The sequence below is a fragment of the Atta colombica genome, unplaced genomic scaffold (assembly GCF_001594045.1).
Source record: "Atta colombica isolate Treedump-2 unplaced genomic scaffold, Acol1.0 scaffold243, whole genome shotgun sequence".
NCBI classification, from domain to species: domain Eukaryota; kingdom Metazoa; phylum Arthropoda; class Insecta; order Hymenoptera; family Formicidae; genus Atta; species Atta colombica.
This window is the reverse complement of record NW_017259342.1, coordinates 177403-202674: the sequence shown is the minus strand read 5'-3', so window position 1 is coordinate 202674 and position 25272 is coordinate 177403. Positions and strand designations below refer to the sequence as shown.

At 36.2% G+C, this 25272-nt stretch overlaps 1 protein-coding gene across 16 annotated transcripts in view; it reads left to right on the top strand.

Moving 5' to 3' along the window:
- Nucleotides 1–25272, top strand: part of LOC108688864 (forkhead box protein P1) — a 304708-nt gene that overhangs the window by 153413 nt on the left and 126023 nt on the right. For all 16 annotated transcript variants that reach the window (XM_018195386.1, XM_018195382.1, XM_018195381.1 and 13 more), the window contains one exon: nucleotides 1748–1855. In XM_018195386.1, the coding sequence (XP_018050875.1) occupies nucleotides 1748–1855 (108 nt within the window). The remainder of the gene's footprint in view (nucleotides 1–1747; nucleotides 1856–25272) is intronic.

Here is a 25272-nt window from a genome sequence, read left to right as displayed (position 1 = left end):
ATATATATATATATATAAATATAATTTCCCTTTTTTTATTTAATTTTGTCGCCCATGCTTGAATTCACATAAAATATTGAATGCATTTCTGCGTAACGCACACGGACGAACGGAAATTTGGCTAACTATACCGTGCCAAAATAATTTCGGTCATATTCCACGTTCATTTGTACACATAAATCATTATGGTTATATAATTACGATTTTGGCTAACTCCCGAACTTTAGATACAATCAATCTTTTTATAATTCAAATGTGGACTTCTTCACTAGAACAATAATACTTTCAAATAGTAGATTTTGCTCTAATAAGATTTTATTGACATACATTTATAACAAATGTTATATTGTTCCGTAAGAAAAATTGTAGTTACGGTAATATTAAAAATCTGTTCACGCTATCGTTGAAAAAAGTCGAAAACGACCAAAGCCTGCCGTGTATATATTTTAATAAAGTTGGCAACATGCGATGTCTCGTTTTTTACAGCGAAAAACGCGATTTAAAATAACGGCAATGTAAATAAAACTTTACATCATAAAATACGGAACATAAAATATCACCAGTATCAATAGTATATAAAATACTCCATTATATGACATTTAATAAAATATCATATTTAAATTATACGCTCACTCGTGTGTCCTTGCGTTACGGATCTTTGAGGTCTTTTTTAAAAATCAACGAGCACTCTTTATTTCTCGGACAACGGGCGAAATGCCAGTGTCACCTCACGAGGAAAATGAATATTAATATAAGCACTTCGTGGTCGACCGTACGATTTTCTCGACGAGGCAACGAATAATATAATAGCTGGTCCGCGGGAGATGCGTCTGCGACCGAGAGGGCGAAGCACCCGAAGACGAAGTGTTCTCATTATACCCGGTGATTTATGTGCGTGCCACCTTGCCGTCGGAAGAGATTCTAGGTTAGAAATAAAGTTAAAAGAAAAATAAGGCTTACGGGGTGCAAAGTCGAGAAAGTGTGGAGGGGGGAGCCGCGGCTCGCGGAATATATTACAAAAATAAGCTCGCTGGCGAGCGGCGAGACGCGGCGCGGCGTGCGGAAAAGCGCCGAAAAAACTTTGAAACTCTGGAGGAGCCTTGAAAGATCGATGCCCCTCGACCTGCCCTGCCGTGTAACTTTTCTTGTTTATCGAGGCGCGAGAAATAAAAATCCGGCGGTCACGATTCGCGTAACCATGCAAATAACTTCGCGTATTTCGTGAACAATTTTTGCAGTTCATTGCTAACAAAATTTTTTTAAGGAAAGAATAGAGAAGGAAACAACTTTGAATTGAGCCGTATCTTGAAGACAGATCGAATGTGACTAATTAATTAGCATTTCTTGCGATGGTAACATGTCAGCTATTTTTTGCTCATTTGCGGTTCTTTCAGAGTTAATATATCAGATTCTTATCAAAGGAAAAGAAATAAAGAGTAAAAAAACGATGAACAGTTTCTAACAGTTTAATTAACGCTAATTTTGTTCGTTTAAGCTCTTTATTTATTTACTCGCATTGCGTGTATCTCTTTGTATTTGTTATATAATGTTTTATATAAAATAAATGGCTGAATACAACATGACTCAACATTACTCTCATTTCACGAATATATATGTTTATTTGAATTTTTATATCGCTCATAAATATATATATATATATATACAGAAATATCTGTTTTTACTGTCCTGCTGTTGTTCGTTGCAATGTACTGTTATGTATAATAATTGTAATATTGATTTGTTTTAGGGACACATTGGTGAAAATCCGTTTGATAACGGTTCGTGGGGAAAGGAGCATTTTCAGCCATCGACAGTTCCCTGGCAGCTGAATCCGCGCAGTCACGGACGTCCTAGTGTGAGTGTCTTTATTCTTTTTTACCTCATCTAACTTATTGCGCCAACAGTATCGATTTTAGACAATATTTTTATATTAAACAGTAAAAATAAATTTAATTTACAATTCTACTAAAACTACTACTGCTGACAAAACACGAATTTTTCGTATAAAACAAAAACTTATCTTAGACTTATTTTTTTCACCTCAATCGGTTGCATATTTGGCGTAATGCGATTTAGAGATTATCGGCCGTAATTCTCAGCGAGGGTAGATGCGTCAAATTTATAATACTGACGGGTAAGAGTACTCGCATCGAGGATGTGGAAGGAAGGATGGAACGGGAAAAGAAATCCGGTGGCTCATTGTGTCGGCAGGTAGCAAAAATGCTGGCGAGGTCGCCGCTTTCTCGAGCGTTTTCTCTCAGGAGTTGGTTACTACTATATCGTCATACCCCTCCTCGGGAGCCTCCACCCTTCGGTCGGACCGTAGCCGACCACCCTCTTACGCTCGCGCTCACTCTCCCGCACCACTCGTCCTGTCACCCGGTATTTATAATACGCTTTGTTTTCCCTCAGCTATTTGTCTTGGGTTCTCGGCTCCTTCGCTAACATTATTATCCCGCGTTTTATTTTTATTTAATTCCGCCGTGTCGAGTCTTCCCTCCCCCCCCCTCTCCCTCCCATCGTGTCCCCGTTATTTATCCTTCGTAGAACTTAACGAGCGACTTAACGTGTCGTTGAATCAGAACAGTTCTTTACGTTCAATTATTCACCCGGCATTCTAATTCTCTTTGTGCGAGATGCATTGTCCTGTTGTATATAAAAAAATCTAGAATCGCGTTTAGGGTTAGATTATCATTAAAGATTATATTATATTATAGGTTTCATAAGAGTACGTGTCTTATAACGAATATTTCTTGCGTATATGAAGTTTCACGTGTCATTGTGTATGACTCACAAAGCTCGCGGTAATCTTCATTCGAGATCTAAACTGTTTGATGATGTGCCAATATTCGCGTCATAATACGTGCAGATCGTAGCAATTATTTTAATGTCTGTTAATTTGCTTATTGCCTGTCCTCTATCAATCACGTGCGCGAGCCTTCTTTTTAGAATATAAATTGCACAAGATTATTTGTTATTCAATACTGACTTTTATATGATCTATTATACGCGCATTGCTGTTATCATAAATAAAGATTTATATACTTTTGTAGCATGCATTAAATGAAAAAAATTAATGTGCACATACATTTTTTTTCTGTGCATTGATCTTATTAAGCTTACATTTAAAACATTCGAAAAGTATTGTTTATTTATGTTAGATGTAAATTTTTTTGAATAATGTGTGTATGAGAATTAATTTTCTTAACTTATTATAACATATCTAATAGTTTATATTATATGTAAAAGTATTTAGTGTAATAAGAACCCATTTAAAATTTGAAGTCATTGATATAAACAGCAAGAAAATAATAAAACACAAAATATCTGAAAAGTATTGCTATTTATTTACTGTAGATTTTCCGAATAATGTGAATATGATTTTCTTAATTTATTATAACATAATATTTTCGCTGCAAAAGTGTTTGGTGCAATAAGAATTCAGTTAAATAAAATTTATATAATATAATACAATAAAACACAAAATATCTGGAAAATGTTATTTATTCCAACTTTGATTTTTGAATAATGTATATGTGAGAACTATATTTAAAAATTTATTATAACATAATATTTTGGACGTAAGTGTTTAATACTTTTAGAATGCGAAGTCAAATTTATGTAATCGGAAATCAAGAGAATATATTAATCTGATATTATGGACGATATGTGGAAAAATCCAATAAGCCACGAATATCTGTGATTCCTAGTAATAGTTGTACTTCAACGAATGACACATTTTGTTGTTTACTTAAGGAGAATTAAACGCTCGCGACTGTCACGCGCACGTGTGCAATCGACGCTTGTCTTCCTGATACCATCGTATCGGGCGCGATCGTTTGCAAAGTAACAAAAGCAACCGAAACCACTGACGTCAGCGTTTCCGCGAGCGTATATACGCGAACGATGATCTCATGCGTACATATATGTATGTATGTGTGCGCTTACCTAACCACGGCGCAGTTCCTTTTACGTCGCTCGTATGTGTAGTCGTACGCACGAATTGCGCTATCGCATATATGTCTACGTGACAACGCTACGATGCGCTCACAACGGTACGCTCGCTTGCTGTAACCACGTATGCATTTGTCAGCATCTCGAGTAATACGCAGTGATATATGTATCACCTCTACCAGTTTTCTTTCTTTCTTAGTGCGCGCGGGCTCGCGCATTTGCCAATCTTATCAGCTTAACATCAAATCTTGCATGAGACTTTCGCGCTGCGAGGCACAAAGTGTTCCGCTTTTGATTTCAGATTGCACAATGGAGATTTGCAAGAATTAAAAGAATAGACGTCAAAGAAAGGATATTCACAACGTTTTAATGTGAATTATTTTCGTTTCACCAGGAATACATTTTTATTCGTTTTTAAATTGTCAACGTTGGTCAAGATCAAAGGCCAAAGTGTTGCGAATTTAGAAAAGATATCATATAGAGAATGGAGTAAATACTACACTTATATATATATATATATTAGAAATTTTATAACAATTACGATGTTTTGTTCTCAGTAACATATATATATTAATAATTATGTATTTAAAATAATAAAGAGACGAAAAAAATTTTTAAAGAAATTTTTAACTTGAATGTTGTTACAGATGTAACAGATACAGACTGTATATTTATTTCCTGATTTCATCATTGATTTATGCATTAGAACAAATTAAATTATATTAGCATCTCTCTTCAATTCTGTCAGTCTCTCTTCAATATTTTAGAGAAAACTATGATTCGAGCTATAAATGACAATAGGAATGCACCGTTTATTCTTATATTACGTTATACATTTATTCTTATATTACGTTTATAGATACCATGGAAAAATAGTGAAATTTATAAATGGTACGGTAGAGTAGAGAGAAGAGCGGTGTTTCAAGCAGAATAAACAGCGGTCTCTTCTAAACTACGCTATAATACATTTTCTTAATAGTAATAATTTCTTGATAATAATTAAAGTTTTCAGTAATTTTGCGTTATGATATTTTGCCCTTCGCGAATTTGCATAATCGGCCCGCGAAGCTTACTGTGCCGAGCGAGTATTCGCGTCTCAATACAGCCAAAATTTCCGGCGGAAGAACGTTGATTCTCTCACACCATCCCCATAATCTCGGGCCACGCCTGTAGTAATATGAATCGCAGCAAAAATCAGAACGGGGGTGGCTCTTAGAGCGTCCCCGCGGCAGCCCCTGGGTTTTAAGATATGCAGAGCACAACGCACGCTTTCCTAGCGAGACTATTTTAATACGAATGAGGATGGGAGGATCAGACGAGAAGCGCGATGGTATGGCGGCCGGCTCGGAAGATCTACTTCTTGATTACAGAACTTTTTACCTAATTACATAACATTGTTACCATTTACAAAGTCGCGTCGAGTCTGCGTCGGCTGACTACTAATTAGAATCCTCGATTAGCACCCGCGGCGACATCGTATTCCATTTCGATAAGTCTCGCGACATTTTACCGGTTTTCATAATAAAAGGGTTGCAAGAGACTGCGTGATAGGGTGATTTTTAATGTTGCTGCGCAAATGCTAATAATATATAATTGAATGCGTCATGGTTAGAGTATATAATGTTTCTTTGTAAGACAAATAAAGATGCAAGATAGTGAACATTATTTCGGATAAGTTTGACAAGTTTGACAGAATTATATCAGTCGTGTGCAACTTATTTGAAATAATTTATATTGCAATTATTTAATTTATAATCTTTCGCACAATTTTCGATTAGATATTCTTGTAACGAATCTTTTCAACTGTATCCCGCCAGTGAAACGTTTATTTTTACAAGAAAGTGGAGTCGCAAACTATGTATATGTGACACATGACTGACGAACTACTTTGGGCGATAAAAATTTGAATCTCATTTTTCAGACGTTCGCAAATAATTAGATATACCGAATCGTGCCAGACTAGCGCGTTGGAATTCGCGATATCAAAGGTTCAGAAAGAGTCGAATTTATCCCCGAGACTTAAGGTTCTTATCGGAAAGATGTAAGGGTCGTAGAGATAGTCATGCACGAGGGACGAGCTCCCGACGATGCAGACATTAAGACGTCTGGTCCTCGACCTCCAGCTTTTCGCCCCGCGCCAACCCCTTAGCGAGCGCGACCCCCTTTAGACGACGGGAGGTTTACCCCGTCTTCATTGTCCTCTAATTCTCATCTGATCCTCACATTACGTAATTTTCTCTTTATTATTTTATAATTCCCGGGTCTCGAGCCCCGGGCCCGCGTTCATCCGACTTCAGGTCCGCACGAACTCATCCCCCGCAACGCATACTAATGCACCCTGCATTTATTAATTATTCCGTGCTAGTTACCTCAGCTTCTCGTCTCGCCGTCGCAATGATAGATTAAACCACCTAGATTCGGTGGCTCGCGATGCGAATCCTGCTCGTCACCGTGATGATACGTGCTTGGAAATTTTTTCCTTTCGCGAATCGATAGAAATTACATAGTATATACGCTTCTTTTCAGTCATGCGCGACTATCCCTGTTACGTATTACAAATAATAAAACGATGTAGATTCTATCGAACATTGTTAATTGTTTTTCTTAAAATTAGAAAATGATACATATATTTACAATTTTGTTATTATGTTTTGAAATTTTTCTAATATTATATTAATCGTGAAATTATGAAGAACATATTACTCATTTGCTATATAATGAAGACACAACAAAAATGTTTTCACAACAAACAAATACATTCAAAAAATGGCTATTTTATAGAAAAATAACAAAAGTAATGAGTTTTTAAGAGTTTTTAAGTTTTTAAGAAGTGTAAAAATCTGCAAAAAAATTTTTTCAGATTTTTAAACTTTATTTTTCTATTTTAAAGTAGGGAAACTTATTTTTGAACTAATCGTCATATTTCTTATCGATTCATATTTTAAATTAAGAGAATTCATTTCTTTAGACTGTCTGAAATACATTGCTTATAACTTGCATCTTAACTTTACTAGAAATTACATCTTAAAATTTACTTTGAAAGAGAATATCTATAAAGGATTCGTTAATCGCTAGATGCTAAAGGATGAAAATCATTCACGGCGAATTCACGATAACGTGCCGTTTGAATAGAAATCAAGCGGCGATCGAGCGACTTTTGACGAGCTCCTAAAACCCAGTTCGCCGCCTCGTACGTGATATTTGAAGATACAAGCGACTACCCTACGCGGGGAAGATCCCCCAAGATCTTTAACTTCGCGGTCCTGAAGGGCCTGGCATGCCACTTGGTATGCACAGAGAACAGCCATTCATCTCCCGATCTCCAAGCATAGTCTCGACCTCCGGATATAAATTAGCTTTTGTTTAGCATTCAATGCGAGGCGCCTTTTCCGACGCGTCGGACCGATCTACCACTGCACAACCCCCATGATTAGGCATCCACCTGACCAGCAATCCGCTGCAATTAATGTAGCTACCTGCCTCTCGGTTGAGCCAATTAAACGTTTGCGATTACTGTGAAAAGAAATTGCTCAGATGTTAAAAGGGAATTTAATTCTCGAGGGAGCGATCAGGATCGACGCGAAAAATTTGCTTCAATGTGTTTCGGCAGGATAGATAGGAGGATTAGAGAAACGACCGCGACGCTAAACTAGATTAAATGAGTTTCTATATTTTCAGTTGGAGCACGTATATCATTATGTGAAACTTTATAGAAGAGAAATGAAGGAGAAATGAAGGAGAATTTGGAAATTTGAAAAATAAAATCAATAGAACAGATACAGACTTGTATTAATATCAAAATAATATTAATATTCTTAATATTAAAAGAAAAGGAAATAAATATTATTATAAATAAAATAGAATTTATTAGGCCCGATTCTGTCAATGTAAGATTGATCTCGGTTCAATTTACTTCTTGTATTTTTTTAATTGTAAGAATTAGAAAAAAATGAATAGTAAGTTAAACCGAGATTAATCTTACAGCGGATTAATCTTAGAGCAGAGTCATATTCTTTCATTAATAAAAATTTGTTATAAAATTCAGAGTATTTCATTTCGGAATGGGAAGTCGTATTGATATATTTTAAAATTATTTGTTAAGAAAAAATTAATTTATTTGTTAAGAATATATATATGTATGCATATACAATTATTGATATGCTATTTATAAAACGACGATGGAATATATACTATTTAATAATTTTTCAATTTAATTTTCATATAACAAAACTGATAATACTTTCGAAAACTTTCTTATGCTCCGTTGAGAATATTCCCTTTAGGGTTGCTATCCTTAATATTCTATAGAACACCCCAGCAAAGAACGGCGTTCAATAATCATACATCCCCTTCAAGACTTACTATCTTGCCACCTTTTCATAATGGACATAATTATTAATATTAAAATATCATGGTAATTATCTAACTTGTAAAAACTTTATGATGTAATTAAAAATTATTATCGGCTTTTATATTAATATATTTCGTTTTCGGCCGACTATATTAAAATTACCATGACGTTTGTTACGATTCACGATTATAAAATAGTCCATTTTATTTCAAGAATTCCATTGAATTCAAAAAAGCTCGTGCTCTCTCTTAGTGAGTTTATTCACTGCTGTGCTTTCTGTTGCGAATTTTGAGAAAGAGGACTATTTTTGCCGTTGGAATATTCCGTCCGAAATTTGCGTTATTTTTAACCTTCAATTACATCAAGAGAGATATTTCTTCGTGATTTCTCGAAGCTGCTTCTCGGAGAAAGCCTGTTGATTCTGACACCAGTAAATCCGACGGTTGGAAAACATCGTCTAGCCGGCGTTGAACTTTCTCGATACACAAGGCAACATAGCAACACAACACGGTAAAGCACAACAAGTGGGGGGGATGCTGGGGGTGGAAAGCCCGATAGATATACAGCCACCCGTGGCAGAGAGGCGCGCGTCGCCTGCGCCACGTGCTTTTCACCCCTCCTCGATGTTTCTCCACCTCTCCCCTTTCTCCGTCTGTCTTCCTCTCTTTCGCTCGCTCTAAACAACCCCTCTACCTACTGATCGGCCGACCGTATACACCCCTGTCATTCCCCGCCCGTGGGAAATGCAGCCTCACCCGCGATACACCACGTGGGTTGCTGCAACAGTTTCCATGCGGCACGTGCAATAATGCAGTATAAATAAAATTCTGATCAATCAGTTTTTACATATTACTTAACGATTCTTTATTTATTATTAATTTATAACAAGTTTATAACATTGTTTATTATACTTTGCTTATAACGTAAATAGCTAAATGAAAACTACTTTAAAAAAATGTTGACATATCAACAAGATACGAATATAGTTTTGATAGTTTTGACTGATAACTTACAAATAGATCGAGATTAAAAAAAAATCATACTACGAATATTGCTTAATATTTCAATTTTAAGTTGTACTTTGAATAAATATCGCGATTGCTATATTATGAAATTAATTTAGAAAATATGTATAATTCAAATTCAATTCTGTATGTAGGATTATGCCTTTCGAAAATCTTCGTTATTATTTTGTGTCTGTTATTATCGATTCAGGATGGATAAAAACACATTGGAAGCTTGAATAATGCGTTCCAGAAGAGCTATCAGACGCAGCGAAATGTTATACAGTGCCTGCAGGGTTTGGTTTTGCGGGTGCTCACCCCGGACTAACTGAGGCAACCGGCAGGCAGGCAGGCAGGCAGGCAGTCGGAGCCAAGTTAGGTCTTTAACAATGTAACCGAAACGTGCAACCTTGTAAATAGATGTCTGGAGCGTGCCAGAGAGCTCGCGCGTTACCTACTAGCTCGTTACATACGCGGGCAAGAAGGGTACAACGTCGCGGGGAAGTTCGCGGAACGAGCTGAGCGAGCCAACCGAGTCCTGATCGTTGTTGTACCTCGTCGTATATACTCAGTTTCTTACGTGCACACGCATGCACGCCGGTAATTAGTGTCTTAATGAACCCGCACCGTGGGTAAGGAGTTGCGCAAATAATTGCCAGCGTGCGCGATCTCACCCGGCTGGCTCGAGCACGCTTCCCTCGGGCGCCGCCTTGGATGCGCTGCGAAGAACAGGATTCTAGAGCCCGGAGGTGAAAACATGGGTTTTTAAGTATGATTGCGTGCGCGGAGAATCGCGGAGCATTAATTTAGTGCGGCCCCGCACTCGCAACCGCGGGAGGGAATGTGCGAATGCGCCACTGATTCGTCGCGAGTGTCGCCATAGCATTATGACGTTTTAATGCGACGAAATTATACGTTAGGAGTGTCTGCGTGTGCAATAATGTGGCGCATTTACTGTCGATTGCGTGCAAAGCGGATTATACCTCAAATTATGGATGTAATATGTTTACTGTTTCGTAAGTAAACAGTTTTTATTTATAAGTATAAAATATTCGTAATTAAAGTATTGAGCTATTTATACCATATTTAAAGATAAAAAAATATGCTTGATTATATTAATTAAATTTTTTGTTAAGATTAATAATTTTTTTCTATTTCCAATTTGAAATGCTTTTTAACAGAATTTTAAGTATAACTATACTAAGAAAAATCTCCTAGAAAAGACAAAAATAAACTATGAGAAAATCTCTGTAAAAAGTTTAATCAAATTTTTCAAAAGTCATGTGTTTATACAAATTTTAATAATGTGTCAAATTATTTATTATTCGTTTTACTATTTTTATTGTTACTTCATCAAGAAGAAAAACAAGAAAGACGAGAGTTTGAGAGACTTTTTTTATGTTTAATATCTCTAAATAATAAATTAACACAGTTACGGATTGCAGGTTGAAATTTTGATTCGCCGACCGACGAAGATAACTGCAGTAACGATGCTTTCAAATTATGATTAAGATTGATTCAATTTCAATCGACATCGTAAACGATGTCTTAATGCCTTTTTCCGTTGTTTGCGATCTCTATTCAAGAAGACGCAAAAGTTGACATTTTTAACGATACTTGGATTCTTTCTGAAGCAGAGAAATACAATGAAGGAGTATTTACTGTTTTTACTGTGCATTAAGTGCAGTCTGACGTAGGTCCGGCCGCTAATGCACTACTCTTATTCGACTTGGAACGACTTTTTACTTTACGACAGACGATTTGAATTTTATATACTGCGATATTTGAATTATGATGCGACATAAAATACGATCGTTTCAGCGCGCGTGTGTGTTAGCAAGTGCGTTTTTCTGAAGACATCGATTTAATGGAGTAACATTCGTATATGTTAATTTGGAGACGTTTATATTAGATGTTTATATTATTATTATATTATTATACTCCAAATTTTTTATAGTGAAATCTCACTCCAAGAGAATGAAAATACAACTACCTTTGAAAAAAATGTAAATATTTCTCTTCCTGAGAAAGAATGACAATTTTCACTTTTCTTAGAGTGAATTTTCACTTCAAAGGAATGAATTTCACTTTTTTTGGGATTTCTTCATCAATTCTAAACAGAGAACATTGTCACTCTTTCTCAAGAAGTGAAAGGTGATTGTATTTTCACTTTCTTGAGTGAGATTTCACTGCAAGAAATTTTGAATGTATACATTAAAATTATATTTATTGGCTGCATTCAGCAAAAGAAGTTTGCAACTGTTGTAAAATTCTTTAATTTTTTGATCTTACTCTTAGTTTCTCTAAATGTAAACCAATATCTCATATTAAAGAATCTTGCAACAATTGTGCAATACTATTTTTTATGAAATAACCAATGCAAGCAATACGATTTATGCTAAGCTTTTATATTTGATTTACCTAAAATATACATATATTAACTTACATGTAGATTTGTAGAAAAATATATGTAATTCAGAAGTACGTATAATATAAAAATATAGAAAATAAACTCATTTGTCTACCTAAGAATCTGAGGAGAGAATATAAGGAGCAGAGAATATAAAAATTATCGAAACTATAAAAAAATATAAGTACCACGTTGATATCAACGTCACGTATTCGTTTCTTTACTCCAAATACATGCGCACCATTAAAAATAAACGGCAGCACGTGACACGTGACGTTCTCGCACATGTACTATTTCATTTTTACGCGGCACATCGCGATTTTTGTTCGCGACAGTGCTCGTTACGGGTCTCGAGGATAAGGAATGTCGGCGATCTAGCAGAAACGTGTATTGATCCTTCCATTTACTGTATATCTTCACTTTATGTACTCCATTCGCTCACTACTTTCATGGTTTTAGATTTTCGTTCTCTTCTTTTCCCACCATCTTTGGCTTAGCCTGTGTGGTACAAAAGTCGAGATTGATGGTCTGAGAAAATCTGAATATAGACAAGCTGAGTCTTTCCTCAGGTGGCTTCATGTTTAGTTCGTTCCTTTCTTTTTCATATTTTATCCTTTACATGAATAGCTTTTATCTCTATTCCTCTTTATTTCGAATTTACTTTTGATCAAATGCAAGATTTTGTTTCAAGAAAAGGATTTATGCATTCTATACGACTAACTTTAAAAAAGACAGCAATCAAGACAAATAATCATATTAAGTTTTAATTGGATAGAATTGAAGTTTCACTTGAGGATAAGAACCATGAATATTTATTCATCATACAATATTCGTGCGCTCGTAAAGAATAAATAAAAACATGAATTAATCCTTAAAATAGCATTTGAGTTATTTTTGTTCCTTTTAGAAGAGTAAAATTACATGATGTGAATATAAGCAACAATCTTCTTTTCTCTTTTTAAATCTCAAGATCATTCATGAATTATTGTTTACAGTTTTAATAAAAGTGAAAATTTGTAAAAATCATAACAAAAATCTTCTGTTTTTATATAAAATAAAAATGATTGAAGATTCTTTTTTTTTTTAAACGCAATAGTATGACTTTATTTAATTGATACTTACTTTTTAAAATGGCGATGTCAAGCGAAATTTTCGGTTGCGTGGAAAGTTCCTCGAAAGTCCATTTCACGATGTGTATTAGCACAAGAGCAGTTTAGCGTTTAAGATTTCTATAGACCATTTCTCCCTCGCGTTATCAAGTTTCTCAATATCGTACATAAAACGAGAGATTATTTGGCCGTCTAATACTCCAATTAATAGAAACGAGCAAATGCGCGTTAAACAGCGAACGCATACGAAGAGAGACAGCCGGTTTCTCGTGAAATAATGTCGGCTACTTCCGCAGCCGCGGCGGGCTCTGATCAATACCCACGTCTTTCGTCCCTCGGTACGAGACGTGCACGTAGGATAGGAACATCCCGACGGTAGCCTCGCATCGGAAGGAAATGAAAAAAGAAGAAAGAAGGCGCGGGGAAGGCGAGTGAAAGGAGGCGACGCGACGGAGGGGAAGAAAAGCCGAAGGATTCTGCGAGTCTGCGGTAATCGCACTTCGCCGAAGACTCTTGCTCCGTCTTTTTCCGCCTTCTTCCCTCCTCCGTTCTTCCCTTGAAAACCTATGCCCAGCCGAGGAGGGGAGGTCGAGAGGGAATCACGTGGCCGGGACACCGGCGAATATCGAGTGGGCGGATGGCCAGTGGAGAGAAAGAGAGAAGACTGCGCGCGCACTTTGATGTGTGTGCGCTCTCCCAGTGAAACTAGACACAGCACTCACGTTCATACTAGACATCGAGCTCGGCGAGCATGCGTGCGATGAGCGCGTATGTACACCAAGAGTTGCACACATGTGCAACAAGCGAGCGTAACGGTTTAGCCAGGATACACTGGATACAGGCCCCAAGAGGAGACAAGAGACGTTGGCGGTAGAGTAGTGTTGATAATGGTTGATAGTGGTTGGTAGTGGTAGTATAAGTAGTGATGGTAGTGGTAGCGATTGCTGGTTGTGGCGGTGCGTCCTCGTCCTCCCTGCTATGCTGCCAGCGACAGTACGCCAACGGTGGTGGCTAGGAAGGGTGGGAGGAGGGAAGTAGGGAGAGAGCTGTCGGTGGAGAGAATAGAGATCCTTGATCTCCTCCTAGGCGACGGAGCGGAGGCTAAGAAGGGAGGGAGGGAGAGGAACGCTCGGTTCGGATGAGAAAGTCGGAGGAGCGCATACGGCAATATGCGGAGGAGAAGGAGGAAGTAGAGAGGGACACGAGAGAGCGGACGTGTAGGCGGACCGGAGAGAGGAATTCCACGGAGGCGTGTCTTCCCCGGCGCACCAGGTGCAAAGGTGCGCGAACGCGACGTCGCCACGCCTTTTCCACAGGACCGACGGTGCTCCGCGACCGCACGACGTCGACAGCGACGAGGACGAAGACGACGATGAGGACGAGGACGAGGACGACGGTGACGATGTCGGCGTATTATCGTGTCGTCCTTGTTCAGCTCGGTACGAAGGCGCCGCATCCGTCCCGCTCGAACGTCTCACTATGCCTGGAACAACTCGCATCTCTTTCCTCCCCTCCCGCGCGGGAGCGGCATCACCACTATGGGATACCATCGTACCGCGGATCTCGCTTCCTCTCCGCTCCTGTCTTACTCTTGTGCCACCCACTACCTAGCGGGGGGGGGGGGTACTACTATGTTAACGGACGGGTCGCGTCCGACCAACCACCGCCATCCCCACGTCCAGAATCCAGCTTCTGGTGTCAACGTCCCGGAGTTTCCACGGGTTTCTCTCCTGAATATGCACCTTCTACGCGCGCCGCGCCGGGTCGCGGGGGATCGGAAACGGGGTGAGAGAAAACGAGAGGATGGGACCGGGTAGGACGGGCGGTGCAACGGGATTCTTTCTATCTTTCCTGATGCTCGCGACTGGAATGCGGGATGACAGTATTCGCCATCACGTAGCTCGCCCGCCTCGGTGCACAGTAAACAGAAATGAGGGAGGTCGTAGACGTGATCGTGATTTTCTCTTCTGAAAAGTGCAACGGCAGACTCGGGTGGTACCTGTTTGATGGGAGGTAGTCGATAAACTGCTTTTCGAGGAAAGAATTCGGGAGATAGGTGTGTGGAGTCTTTGCGCTTTTATATTGCTTGCCTTGTAATTTCGCAATGTCTTCCGTGGATTTCAAACTTTATTTAAAAATTAATAGAAAATAGACTGAAAAACAAAAGTAACAATCTGGTAGAGTTTTATAACAATAAAAATATAATAATTTACGTAAAAAAGATCTGCGTTTGTAGATCTAGAGTTTATTTAATTACAAAATTTCTTTGTGGTTTAATTTTGTAATGTAACTAGAATGTAGAAAAAAAATTATATTTTTATTTAAAAACTACGAAGAATTTTGTTACAATCATCCCAACCTGTGAAACGATTGTAACAGTAGAGGAGAAAAAATTGTATCACATTATTTATAATTAAAATAACAATTATGCATTAGTTTTATTAATAAAACTGTTTGTAATCATATATATTTATTATATATACCATATATATTTAATAAAATTACCGATAATAAAATTTATAAATACAAATAATAATCTTACAATTATAAATTAATTGTCGATTTAATAATAGTGCTACCAGTATTTTAAAAACCTCAAAAAAAAAAGTATATAATTTATTGCGAAAAATATCATTTCAGCTAGGATTTGAACTTTAATATTTTTTATTTCGTGCGGGCATTTAACAATTCTCTCTCGATTATGTACAAAATGAAAACGAAAATGTGTACCTATAAAAAAGTCAAAAAATATGAAATAGTTCTTCCCTTCTAAAAATGAGTGAAATAAATAATAAAATTTAGATAAAAACAATAATACATGAAGAAAAATGTTATAACAAATAAATATGTTATACAAATAAAATGTTATTGTACAAAACAAAACTATAATACCCTATTCTGTAACTCTTAACGATAGTAATGATATTGTTATACTATCATTACACAGGTTTTTTTTACCATGTACAATTTACCTGTGCAACAATTAACTGTGCACGTTAATGATTATTGTTTCAGAGACTCAAGATAAAATCAAGCAAGTCCGGGAAAAATTAACGCTATAATTGACTCCAAGCATTGATGTTACTATTGTCCTCTCTAATAGTATTTTATGATTTATAATAAAATTTTTAAGTAAAAATGTAGATAAAAGTCAATTCAAATATTCAAATCATAATTATTAAAATGTATTAAAATATAATACATTGTTCTTTGTTATAAAAAGAAAAAAGACATTTTAGATTCTATAGCACGCAATAAAATTTAGTTGATGTATGAAAAGAATAACTTTTGCTCCTGCATATGTGTACGTTCCGCGAAGATTGGCAGGTAACAAACGAACCGATGTTTATCTGTTTAAAGATTTTGTCTTGCAGCAACATACACATATAGTTTTATTATAGTTTCAAAATCAAAAATATTGACAATTATTATATCCTGTACTTTTGTTCTCGGTTTATTCTAATAATGAAATGTAAGTTATACAAATAAATTATGTTCGCTCCAACATGCAAATTTAAATATTCTTACATTAAACATTCTTACATTCTTACTTTACAATAGATTTATAACAGAGGATTATAAATCTAAATTTGGTTAAATTTGACGCCTTTATCATTGATTTCATAATTTGATATATGCGGGAAATTCATTAATTTTAATTTACTTAGACGATGTAATTGTCATTGCAGAATTTGTCGTATGAATCGCTAAAAATGGCACTTGATAAATATAACAGTAACTACACTTTGTTACATGGAAAGTTATTTTATGACATGCGAAAATAATAAAAAATTTTCTGAAGTCGCAAAAGGCACAATTAATGTATTAATCACTACGTATATTAATTATAAATTTTTATTCAATTAGTACCTAAATTTCTAACAGGAAAAAATGTCGAATTTAAAGTGTTGTATCTCTTAAAATTCTAAAGAATTCAAACAATAATGAAACTATTGTAAATAAATATTATAACGCTACACACTCGCATCCGTATGAAATTAATTGATTGATCATGATAGTAAAATGAAAATGTAGAATTAAATATAATTAGATTTTTTTTTATATTATGTATTTGACTTAAATATATTAGATAAATGTGCTCAGACAGGATATTTCATTAGAGTTTATATTAATAGGCGATCATGCAAAATGTAATATATGGTTGAAAGCCGTATTTGGAATGCATAAGATTTGAATAACTCTAGCAGATTCCATTTAAGAAAATATTAGAACCACCACTTACGATCCACTACTTACCACTACTTACGATCTCTGTTTTTATTCTCTATACATATATTATATCTACTTATACAAGCAAAAAATCTCTGTATTTCTTTAAAAGTTACTACATTACTTTTTTGTTCATTAATTACTTATTAATTATTCTAATTTTGACATATTTTTTAAATGAATCATTAGTATGTTCATATTCGATAAAATTCTCAATAGCATGTCATTTACATTTCAAAATACTCATCTCTCATTAAAATTGTATAAAATATTTCATTTAAAGCATTTATTTTAAAAAACGCATGACAATTAGCTAAAACTGTTATAAATTATGAAGATAAATACATATATAATTTCCTTGTGCGTCTTGAATTTAAATGATAAGATTTTAAGAACTTTAGTTTTATTTTCCTTCTATCAAACAAATTCTGCTTTAAATTCGAATATTATACTATAGTTATTAATTATTATTTATATATTTTTGACTTACAAATTTTAAAACTGATATAAAAAAAGTTAGACTTGCTTCAAAATATTATACCCATTTAGAAATGTAATTAATTGATTAAGTCGCATAAGATGCTAAACTAGCTTCGATGCAAGCCGGTTAGAAATACATTCATCGAAGATGCATCCTCTATAGAGTTTCCAATCGCGCCTGCCGACGGCAAGTTCGATTTTGGCTCCACGATGCATCGCGACATTTCGCATCTTCATAATCGTTCGTCCTCCCCCGCAGTTATTGCATTCCCTCGTCGTTTTGCCCGGAATCTTTCAACATCGGGTTAGCGATTCTTCGTCTCCTCTCCGTGTTCTCCTCGCTATCGTCTTCAGCGAGAGCCGCTCTCTTCCGCTCACCCTGCTGCCTACCTTCCACCCATCCGCTTTCTCTTGCGATTCCATTTCTGCGTTGTTGAACTATAACTCTCTCTAGGAAGGCAGTGGCAGCTATTACGCCGGCTCCTAAGCTATTACGGCATCTGGGAGCCTCGTTGGTGCTGCTCCGCAGAAACGACGGCAACCGAAGAGGTGGGCATGAGAGGAGGAAAGCTGGAGAGGTGAAAGAGACGAAGAAGAGAGCGAGAGAGAGAAAGAGAGAGAGAGAGAGAGAGAGAGAGAGAGGGGGGGAGGGAGTCGGGTTAGGTGAAGTGATGTATTGAGATCCCATTGTATCCACGGAATCCCCTAAGATTGCCAAACGACGCCCTCTCTTACCCCCGTCCTACAACCACCACATCCCCTCCCGTACCCGCTTGCATAATACGTCACCGTAGAAGGCGAATCTTCGACCTACCTCGACGCCAAGCGGAAGGAGGCGTATATTTCTCCTCTGCATTCTTTTTTTCTTGTCCGTTTTCCCTCCCGCCCTTGCCGCTCTTCGTCCATACGAACGCTCTTCTTAGATTTCTTCGCGGATGCATGCAGTATTTATGTGGGGGAAGAGAAGATGGCTGACATGGAGTTAGGAGAACTCCGTCCTACGAGCCCGTCGTTCTTCTTATTTGTCGTGCGCAGGCATCAGATGACAATGAAATCGAGATGTTATTTATTGACGTTTTGCGAATTAAAAAAGAGAACAATAGATTTTTTGTATTCGTCCACTATAATGAGTATCATTAAAATTACGAAATATATAAAATTTATTTAGATTAGATGATTTCTTCAAATGTTACACTTACAAAAGAAATGTCAGATATAATTTTTTTTTGCGAAAACTTCTATAATATCAACAAGATGAATGCAATTTTTGTATTTTTCACTTTATGCCGTGTCGAATTTTTCTTTCCTCCTGTGTCCCTCTTCCCTACGCGATTAGAACTCTGCAGAATATTCATGTAGTAACGGAAGGTGAAAAAACAACGTCGCTACCGTCAAAATCATCGCTCTCTTCGTCGTTCTTGCTGTCTCTTTTCTTTCTCCCTTTCTCGTTATTCCGGCCATTCTATACGATGCCTTTAATAATACGGCGCGGCCGCAGCCGCGTGCAGTATTGAGAATGGCATAATATCGGGTCGCCCTCTGATATTGCCAAGGTTTGCGAACATAGTGGTGGTGAACGGTGGAAAGGCAAGGGGGAACGGGGGCGAGGCGTGGGGGACGAGACCGAAGAGATGAGACGCAAAGCGCGAGACCGACAGATGCCGAGCGGGAGAAATTCAAATTTTTGCGCGGGTGCCTGATGGTTCAACGGCGGCGCCGTTCAATAACAATCTTTATTATTTTAACGACCTACGTCCGCAGTCTCCGCCACCTTTGTTAGGCGACCTCGTACGTGCGAGGCTGAGGAGAGAGTCACCTTCGGTCGCGCAGGATCGCATGTCTTTCGATCGATGACAGTTACGGGTTACCCGCGGGGTGATTACATATCTGTGTTTTCCGATTGAACCTCGAGTGAATTTTTTGAACTGCGAATGGGCTACTGATATCCGGTTATTTTATCGAATGCACAAGATAAAGTTAAGCGCTGGCGGCGAAGTTGATGAAGGATACCATTCTTTTTCCTAGCGAATCCTTCCGATCATATAGTTTGGATCATTTTCAATTCAAAATTTATGAAGATCTGTGAAGAGATCCACTCAGAGAGCCACGAATCAGCATTCTTTCATATTATCGTATCATCTTTTAAGTTCTTTTGTTACGTCGAAGGATTTTTATATGTATTTATCTCAAAATATACGGGATTAAAGAGATGCACAGATCTTTTAAATATGCAAGAATCAGTTATTCAGTGCAGTTACTCGTGCAGAAGAATTCATTTTTTAAAAATTTCATCTATTTTTTCATCCATTTTTAGAAATCGAAGCATGTTGTAGAAGAGTATTTCACGGTGATCATATCAAGTAATAGTCAAGTGCACATGGCAAAATCCACGATATTTCCGATGCGCGTAGATCAATAAGACTCGTTTCTCTCTCTCCTCTCTCTCCCCCTCTCTCTGCGTACAAGCAGAGGTAGAAACTAACATTTCCTGACCATATGGAACTATAATTTAGTTAAAAATAAAGCTCTTGTTGTAGAGATTGCTATGTCTTTCAACTCAGTTCTTTTTCTGGAAAACTACAACATTCCTATAATGTCATCATTACTAGTTATATATAACATATTTCCATTATCCCTGTAACAATAATAATTCATTTTTCTGCAGTTCCATTCTGCATAATCGATAATTGAGATACAGTATATATTGACGTATTACAAATCGTCGTGTAATAATTAAATTTATTATTTTTCAAATTATTATCGCAAATATTTTTAATTTATTTAAGCGTCTGATTTTCAACCACTAATTATTAATTTAAAAGCATTGTGATTTTATTGTTACGTAGCGTAAATTTCTAAGTACATCTGCAAAAATAATTCTTACAATTGCGTATTTGGTTGTCATTATTACATGAGAATTCTTGCATCAAGTGCGCCAGAGTGAACGCAGTTTTTAATTGGCAAATGGCCAGTCTGCTACTCGATGTATATGTACAAACGAATACAAATATCGACATCGCGGATGACCTGCAAATGCAATTTGTCCATCATTGTGACCACGACATGACACACGAAGGGCGTTCGGGCTTGCTATGGGTGAGATCAATATTTGGTAAATATTTGTGACGAGAGTTGAAACAACGAGCTGGTCGAAAGGCCCGGATGTGGAATATACGTTACAGACGCAGATTTCATTGGAAACGATCAAAATATCATGTAAAGTCAATTGATCGGCATTGCTAAAAAAGTTTAATTGATTCTTGCATGAATAGTTACATATGGTGATATCGGATTCTGCGCAGAAAATCGATAGTAATGTGCATGACTAGAGTACATTATTACAGCTGAATATTTAATGAATTTGCGTTTATTCCGCTACGAATCTATTAAAAAATGTTTCTATGATTTAGAGAGAGCAGGAACGTATTATATTTCTTTACAAATGTTTTTTTTTGCGTCATTCCCCGAAATAGATATTTAATTAAATACGCACAGCAAACTTTACTACCGTTGCGGTACAATGGATGAAAAGTTTCATCGTATTTTCACCAAAACTAGAAACAAAATAAAACTTACGACAAAATTTTCCAACAGGAATTTCTGCAGGGACATATTTCAGGACATTGGCGCCGAATGTTCGCTACAGGCGACTTCTGCAGGAAATGGTTAGAAAATAGCTTCAATGTGTTTGGGATGTTTCCGTAATATTTTATTATTCTTATCTAACAAATTTGAATTTTTTAATTGTTATATATTCATTTTATCACAGTTGATAATCTAGTAATGGAAAAAATGTAAAATTAGTAAAATTTACTCTTTTCTCTGAAATATAATTTACTAACTTAATACATATTTTTATGTTATAATGTTAATATAACTTAATTTATTCGCTAATTATAAAATTTTATTAAATAATATTTAAAATGCTAAGATAAAGTTATTCTTCTTTTCATAGAAATCAATAGATTTTTATAGAAATTAATAAATTATCTATAAAGTGCTCAAACAAATATTGATAACATAGATACACGAATTTCGCAAAAAATCGATAAAAATATGCGTGGGCCTCATAAACACGTAAAATATATTGAACGATATTGATTACAATGCTTATCTACCAATATGTACTTATAAAAAAATATTATACGTCATCGATACTATAGTCGTTCTAGTACAGTCAGATATTTCAGTGACATTCCGTTATTTGCAATATGAATAATTTTGACTGATTTAAAGATCAGAAATATTTAATACTTAAAAAAAGTTTGTCAAGGTTTTTTTACCATAATTCCAAGAAATATGACATTTAAAAGAATAAATAACTAGATATGCGTATTAAATTCTATAATGAGAATTCTAGAGAACGGAACTTAAAAGAAAAGTTCCGTTCTTTTTGCTAATATTCTGATATTATTATAAAACTTTGTTGATTTATAGTATTCGAATAATCGAACACAGCAATTTAGCATACATCGTTAATGGAAGCGATACATTAAAATAGATATTTTTATAGGATGGATTAAGGTTTGACGGAAAGGACTTAAGCGTTATGATAGAGTTGCTATGTATATAACGATATCCCACATCAAACAACATGGCCGATGGGAATTCATTTTTCTGAATTGTGATATCAGATTAAGGTTTAGCGAGATACGTGAATAAACAACTCTAACATATGTTCCATGTTACTTGTCATGCGATTTCACCGATAACCACTTGTAAAATCGATGGCTGTACTATCATATTTTTGTATAATCATTGAATTATTATTCTGTTACTTTTATGTCAGTACTTTATATTTACAAATTTATCATAAAATATCACAATTTGGAATATTATATTTATGGAATAATATATATTTTTTTTATCGCTTGCTAATCAAGTGTACATAAAATATGTATGATCCATGTCAAATTATATTGATTTGAATGTTTTATTTTATGTACGATAAATAAATTCACTCTTGCCAGCCGAATAAATGAATAATAATTTCGGATAAAAAAACACGCAATAATTCTGTCCAAAATAAACTTGATATTTTACTGGAGTGACTAAATGTATCTTAACATGCAGTTGTTTTGGCTGCGAAATGTAGATTCAAGAAAACGATCGTTATAGTATAATAAGCAATCAACAATTTGGAGCACTTTAATTTTTACTAATTTTGTTAGAAGATTAGTAATTATTGTATGAAGTTTCCTTGTTATGAAGATTTTGTTTTGTATGCTCTAAAAAATATGTTAGTGATTTAATACCATGTGGTGGTGTTTATGTAATTCTCAGTGTTTGTGTTATTATTAACACCAAAATTATATGGCTTTAACACTACGAGTTTTAAACCCATACCATTTTGGTGTTAATATTAATACCAATATGATGAGAATTATATAGATAGATATCGCATGACATCCACATCGATACTTTTTGAAGTATACAATTGCAAACTAGGCTGCATCAATTTTATTGATTACTTCACCGAGGAATATCGCAGATATCAGTAGAGAGATGTCTAGAATTCTTGGACTGCAGGATATGAAGCTAGGCGGGCGAAAGCGCAACTCCTCGGAAAGTTCGCGCTTACGGAAGCGGCACGATAAAGCCGTCAATTTTCACCCTCAATACCGTTTGTCTCCGGGAAAGAAAGAGGAGTAAGCGTGGCGGGAGGCAGCCAAGAGAGAGAGAGAGGAAGCCTGTCGGAAGGCGGGAGACATTTATTACGACTTTAACTGGACTTTGTGTTTATTCAACGACTGTTGCTCTCGCTTACCGTCTCCCATCGGCCCTTCGAAGTTTCTCAACATCAAGGCGGACTTCCAAGGTGTACTCTCCAACAACCTCTTTCCAGCGTGAAATTCCCAGCACGTAGGGCGACCGTCCGACTACGTCGCTTCAACCCCTGTCACGTGAGCCACCCTTCGCGAGAGAATCTTTCACTTTATACGCCGTGGACAGCGATCTCGTTGCTTTCGATCCGTCTCATCCTAGCGTCTCGTGTCCTTCTGAATATCATTTCGTAGCCGTCTACTTCTATCATCCTTTACTCTTGTCAGATACGACCTTTTCCGATGTCTGATCTTTTCTCATTTCAAGCAGTCGTTTTTGATGAAAAACTTATAAAATTCTAATGCTTGTCATATTGCTTCATATAATTAAAATATTTTTTAAATTTTCAAAAAAGTGTACAGAGAAAGGCAAATTGAAATGGGATTGTATGATTCAGATTTGTGTTCTAATAGTAAATTTTTTTCACAAAATTAATATTTTTATAACAAAAATTTAATTATTGTATAATGAATAAGATATATTTTCTTTTCTTTTCTAAATCAAAATTGATCGTTTCTTTTATTTTATCCATTCAAATGTCCATTTCTTCAAATTTTTCAATTTGCTTTGAATGGTTTCCTGATCTCATCAAGAGAATCGATGGATTCTAAAAGAGCTATCTTTGCACTTACTTTTTCTATTTTTAAGTTCACAAAACTTAAGCTCAGGATTTTTTCTCATGTTTCTTTTTCTAATTTAACGCGGTAGAGCTTTAGAAATACTCGTTTTCTTATGAAGGAATTTATATTGTCTTCTAATGTGATCTTTTTCAAAATAGAAAGAGATGACTATATTTAATTTCCATAAATATATAGGAAATATATTTATAAATATGCAAATGTGTCTATAAATACTCAAAAGACGACTAGACTTATGAATTCGTTCTTACCAAAATATCATTTAAATGAACTTAATTTATAATCTTATTGCGTGTGATACATGTTTGAGCTCTTACATTTTGTATCTTTGAATCGTATCCTTCTCGCATCTCAATTATGCTATATTTTTGCAGTGTGACATTACAAAATTGAAGACATATTTTATCTTCCATTCAACAATTCTAAATTTTCGCATTACATACGCAGGGAAATCGTCACGTTCTGTTTTTGCTTCGCGATCCCTCGCCGGCGCAAAGATTCGAATTTTCGCGATGCGTAACACATCGAGCGGAAGAAACGGGCGCAACTTCGAAAACTCGACGTCCTGCGATGTCGAAACGCGCGGGTAGCAAAATAAAGACAATCGCGTACAATTGGCACATGAAATTTAAAGGAGGGATGAAGGACCGGCGGCTCACTCAATACACCCATGGTGTTCGAGCCCTTATTCTTTTCTCGTCCTTCCGCCTCGCTGGAAATTTACATTTCCTCCCTGCTGCTGGAACTGTCTGTTTATCCCGCTTTCTTTTAAAGAGCCGTTGGTGGCTATGCTTCCTCTCCCCTGCTACCACCCTCGTATTCCTGTAAATCTCCCTTTCACGCCACCGACCCCCTTCGATACCACCCCTCGAAGAACCCGCAGCACCTCATCTTGCGCTACACAGAGACAATCCTCCATTTACGGCGCAGATTACGCTTCGTTGGTTGATAATCGAAAATATGCCATCGAATAACGCTCCGGAATTATTTGTAGCCTCCTTCGACCGCCCTTCTTACGATGAAAGACAATCAGAAGGGAGAATCGAAAGATGAAGGGTCGAACTAGTTGACGAAATAAATTTTTTAAATATTTCCAGTCATTACATTCAGCCATTGTATAGCTTTAAATGAGAAGGAATTTTTGTTCCGCTGGCTGCAGGATTATTAATCAGCTCCAAAGCATACCACACTGTTATTTAATTTCAAAATTATTGCAGGAATAAAGATGTTTTGTACAGCTATATATAAACGAATATTATTAACCTTTATAATT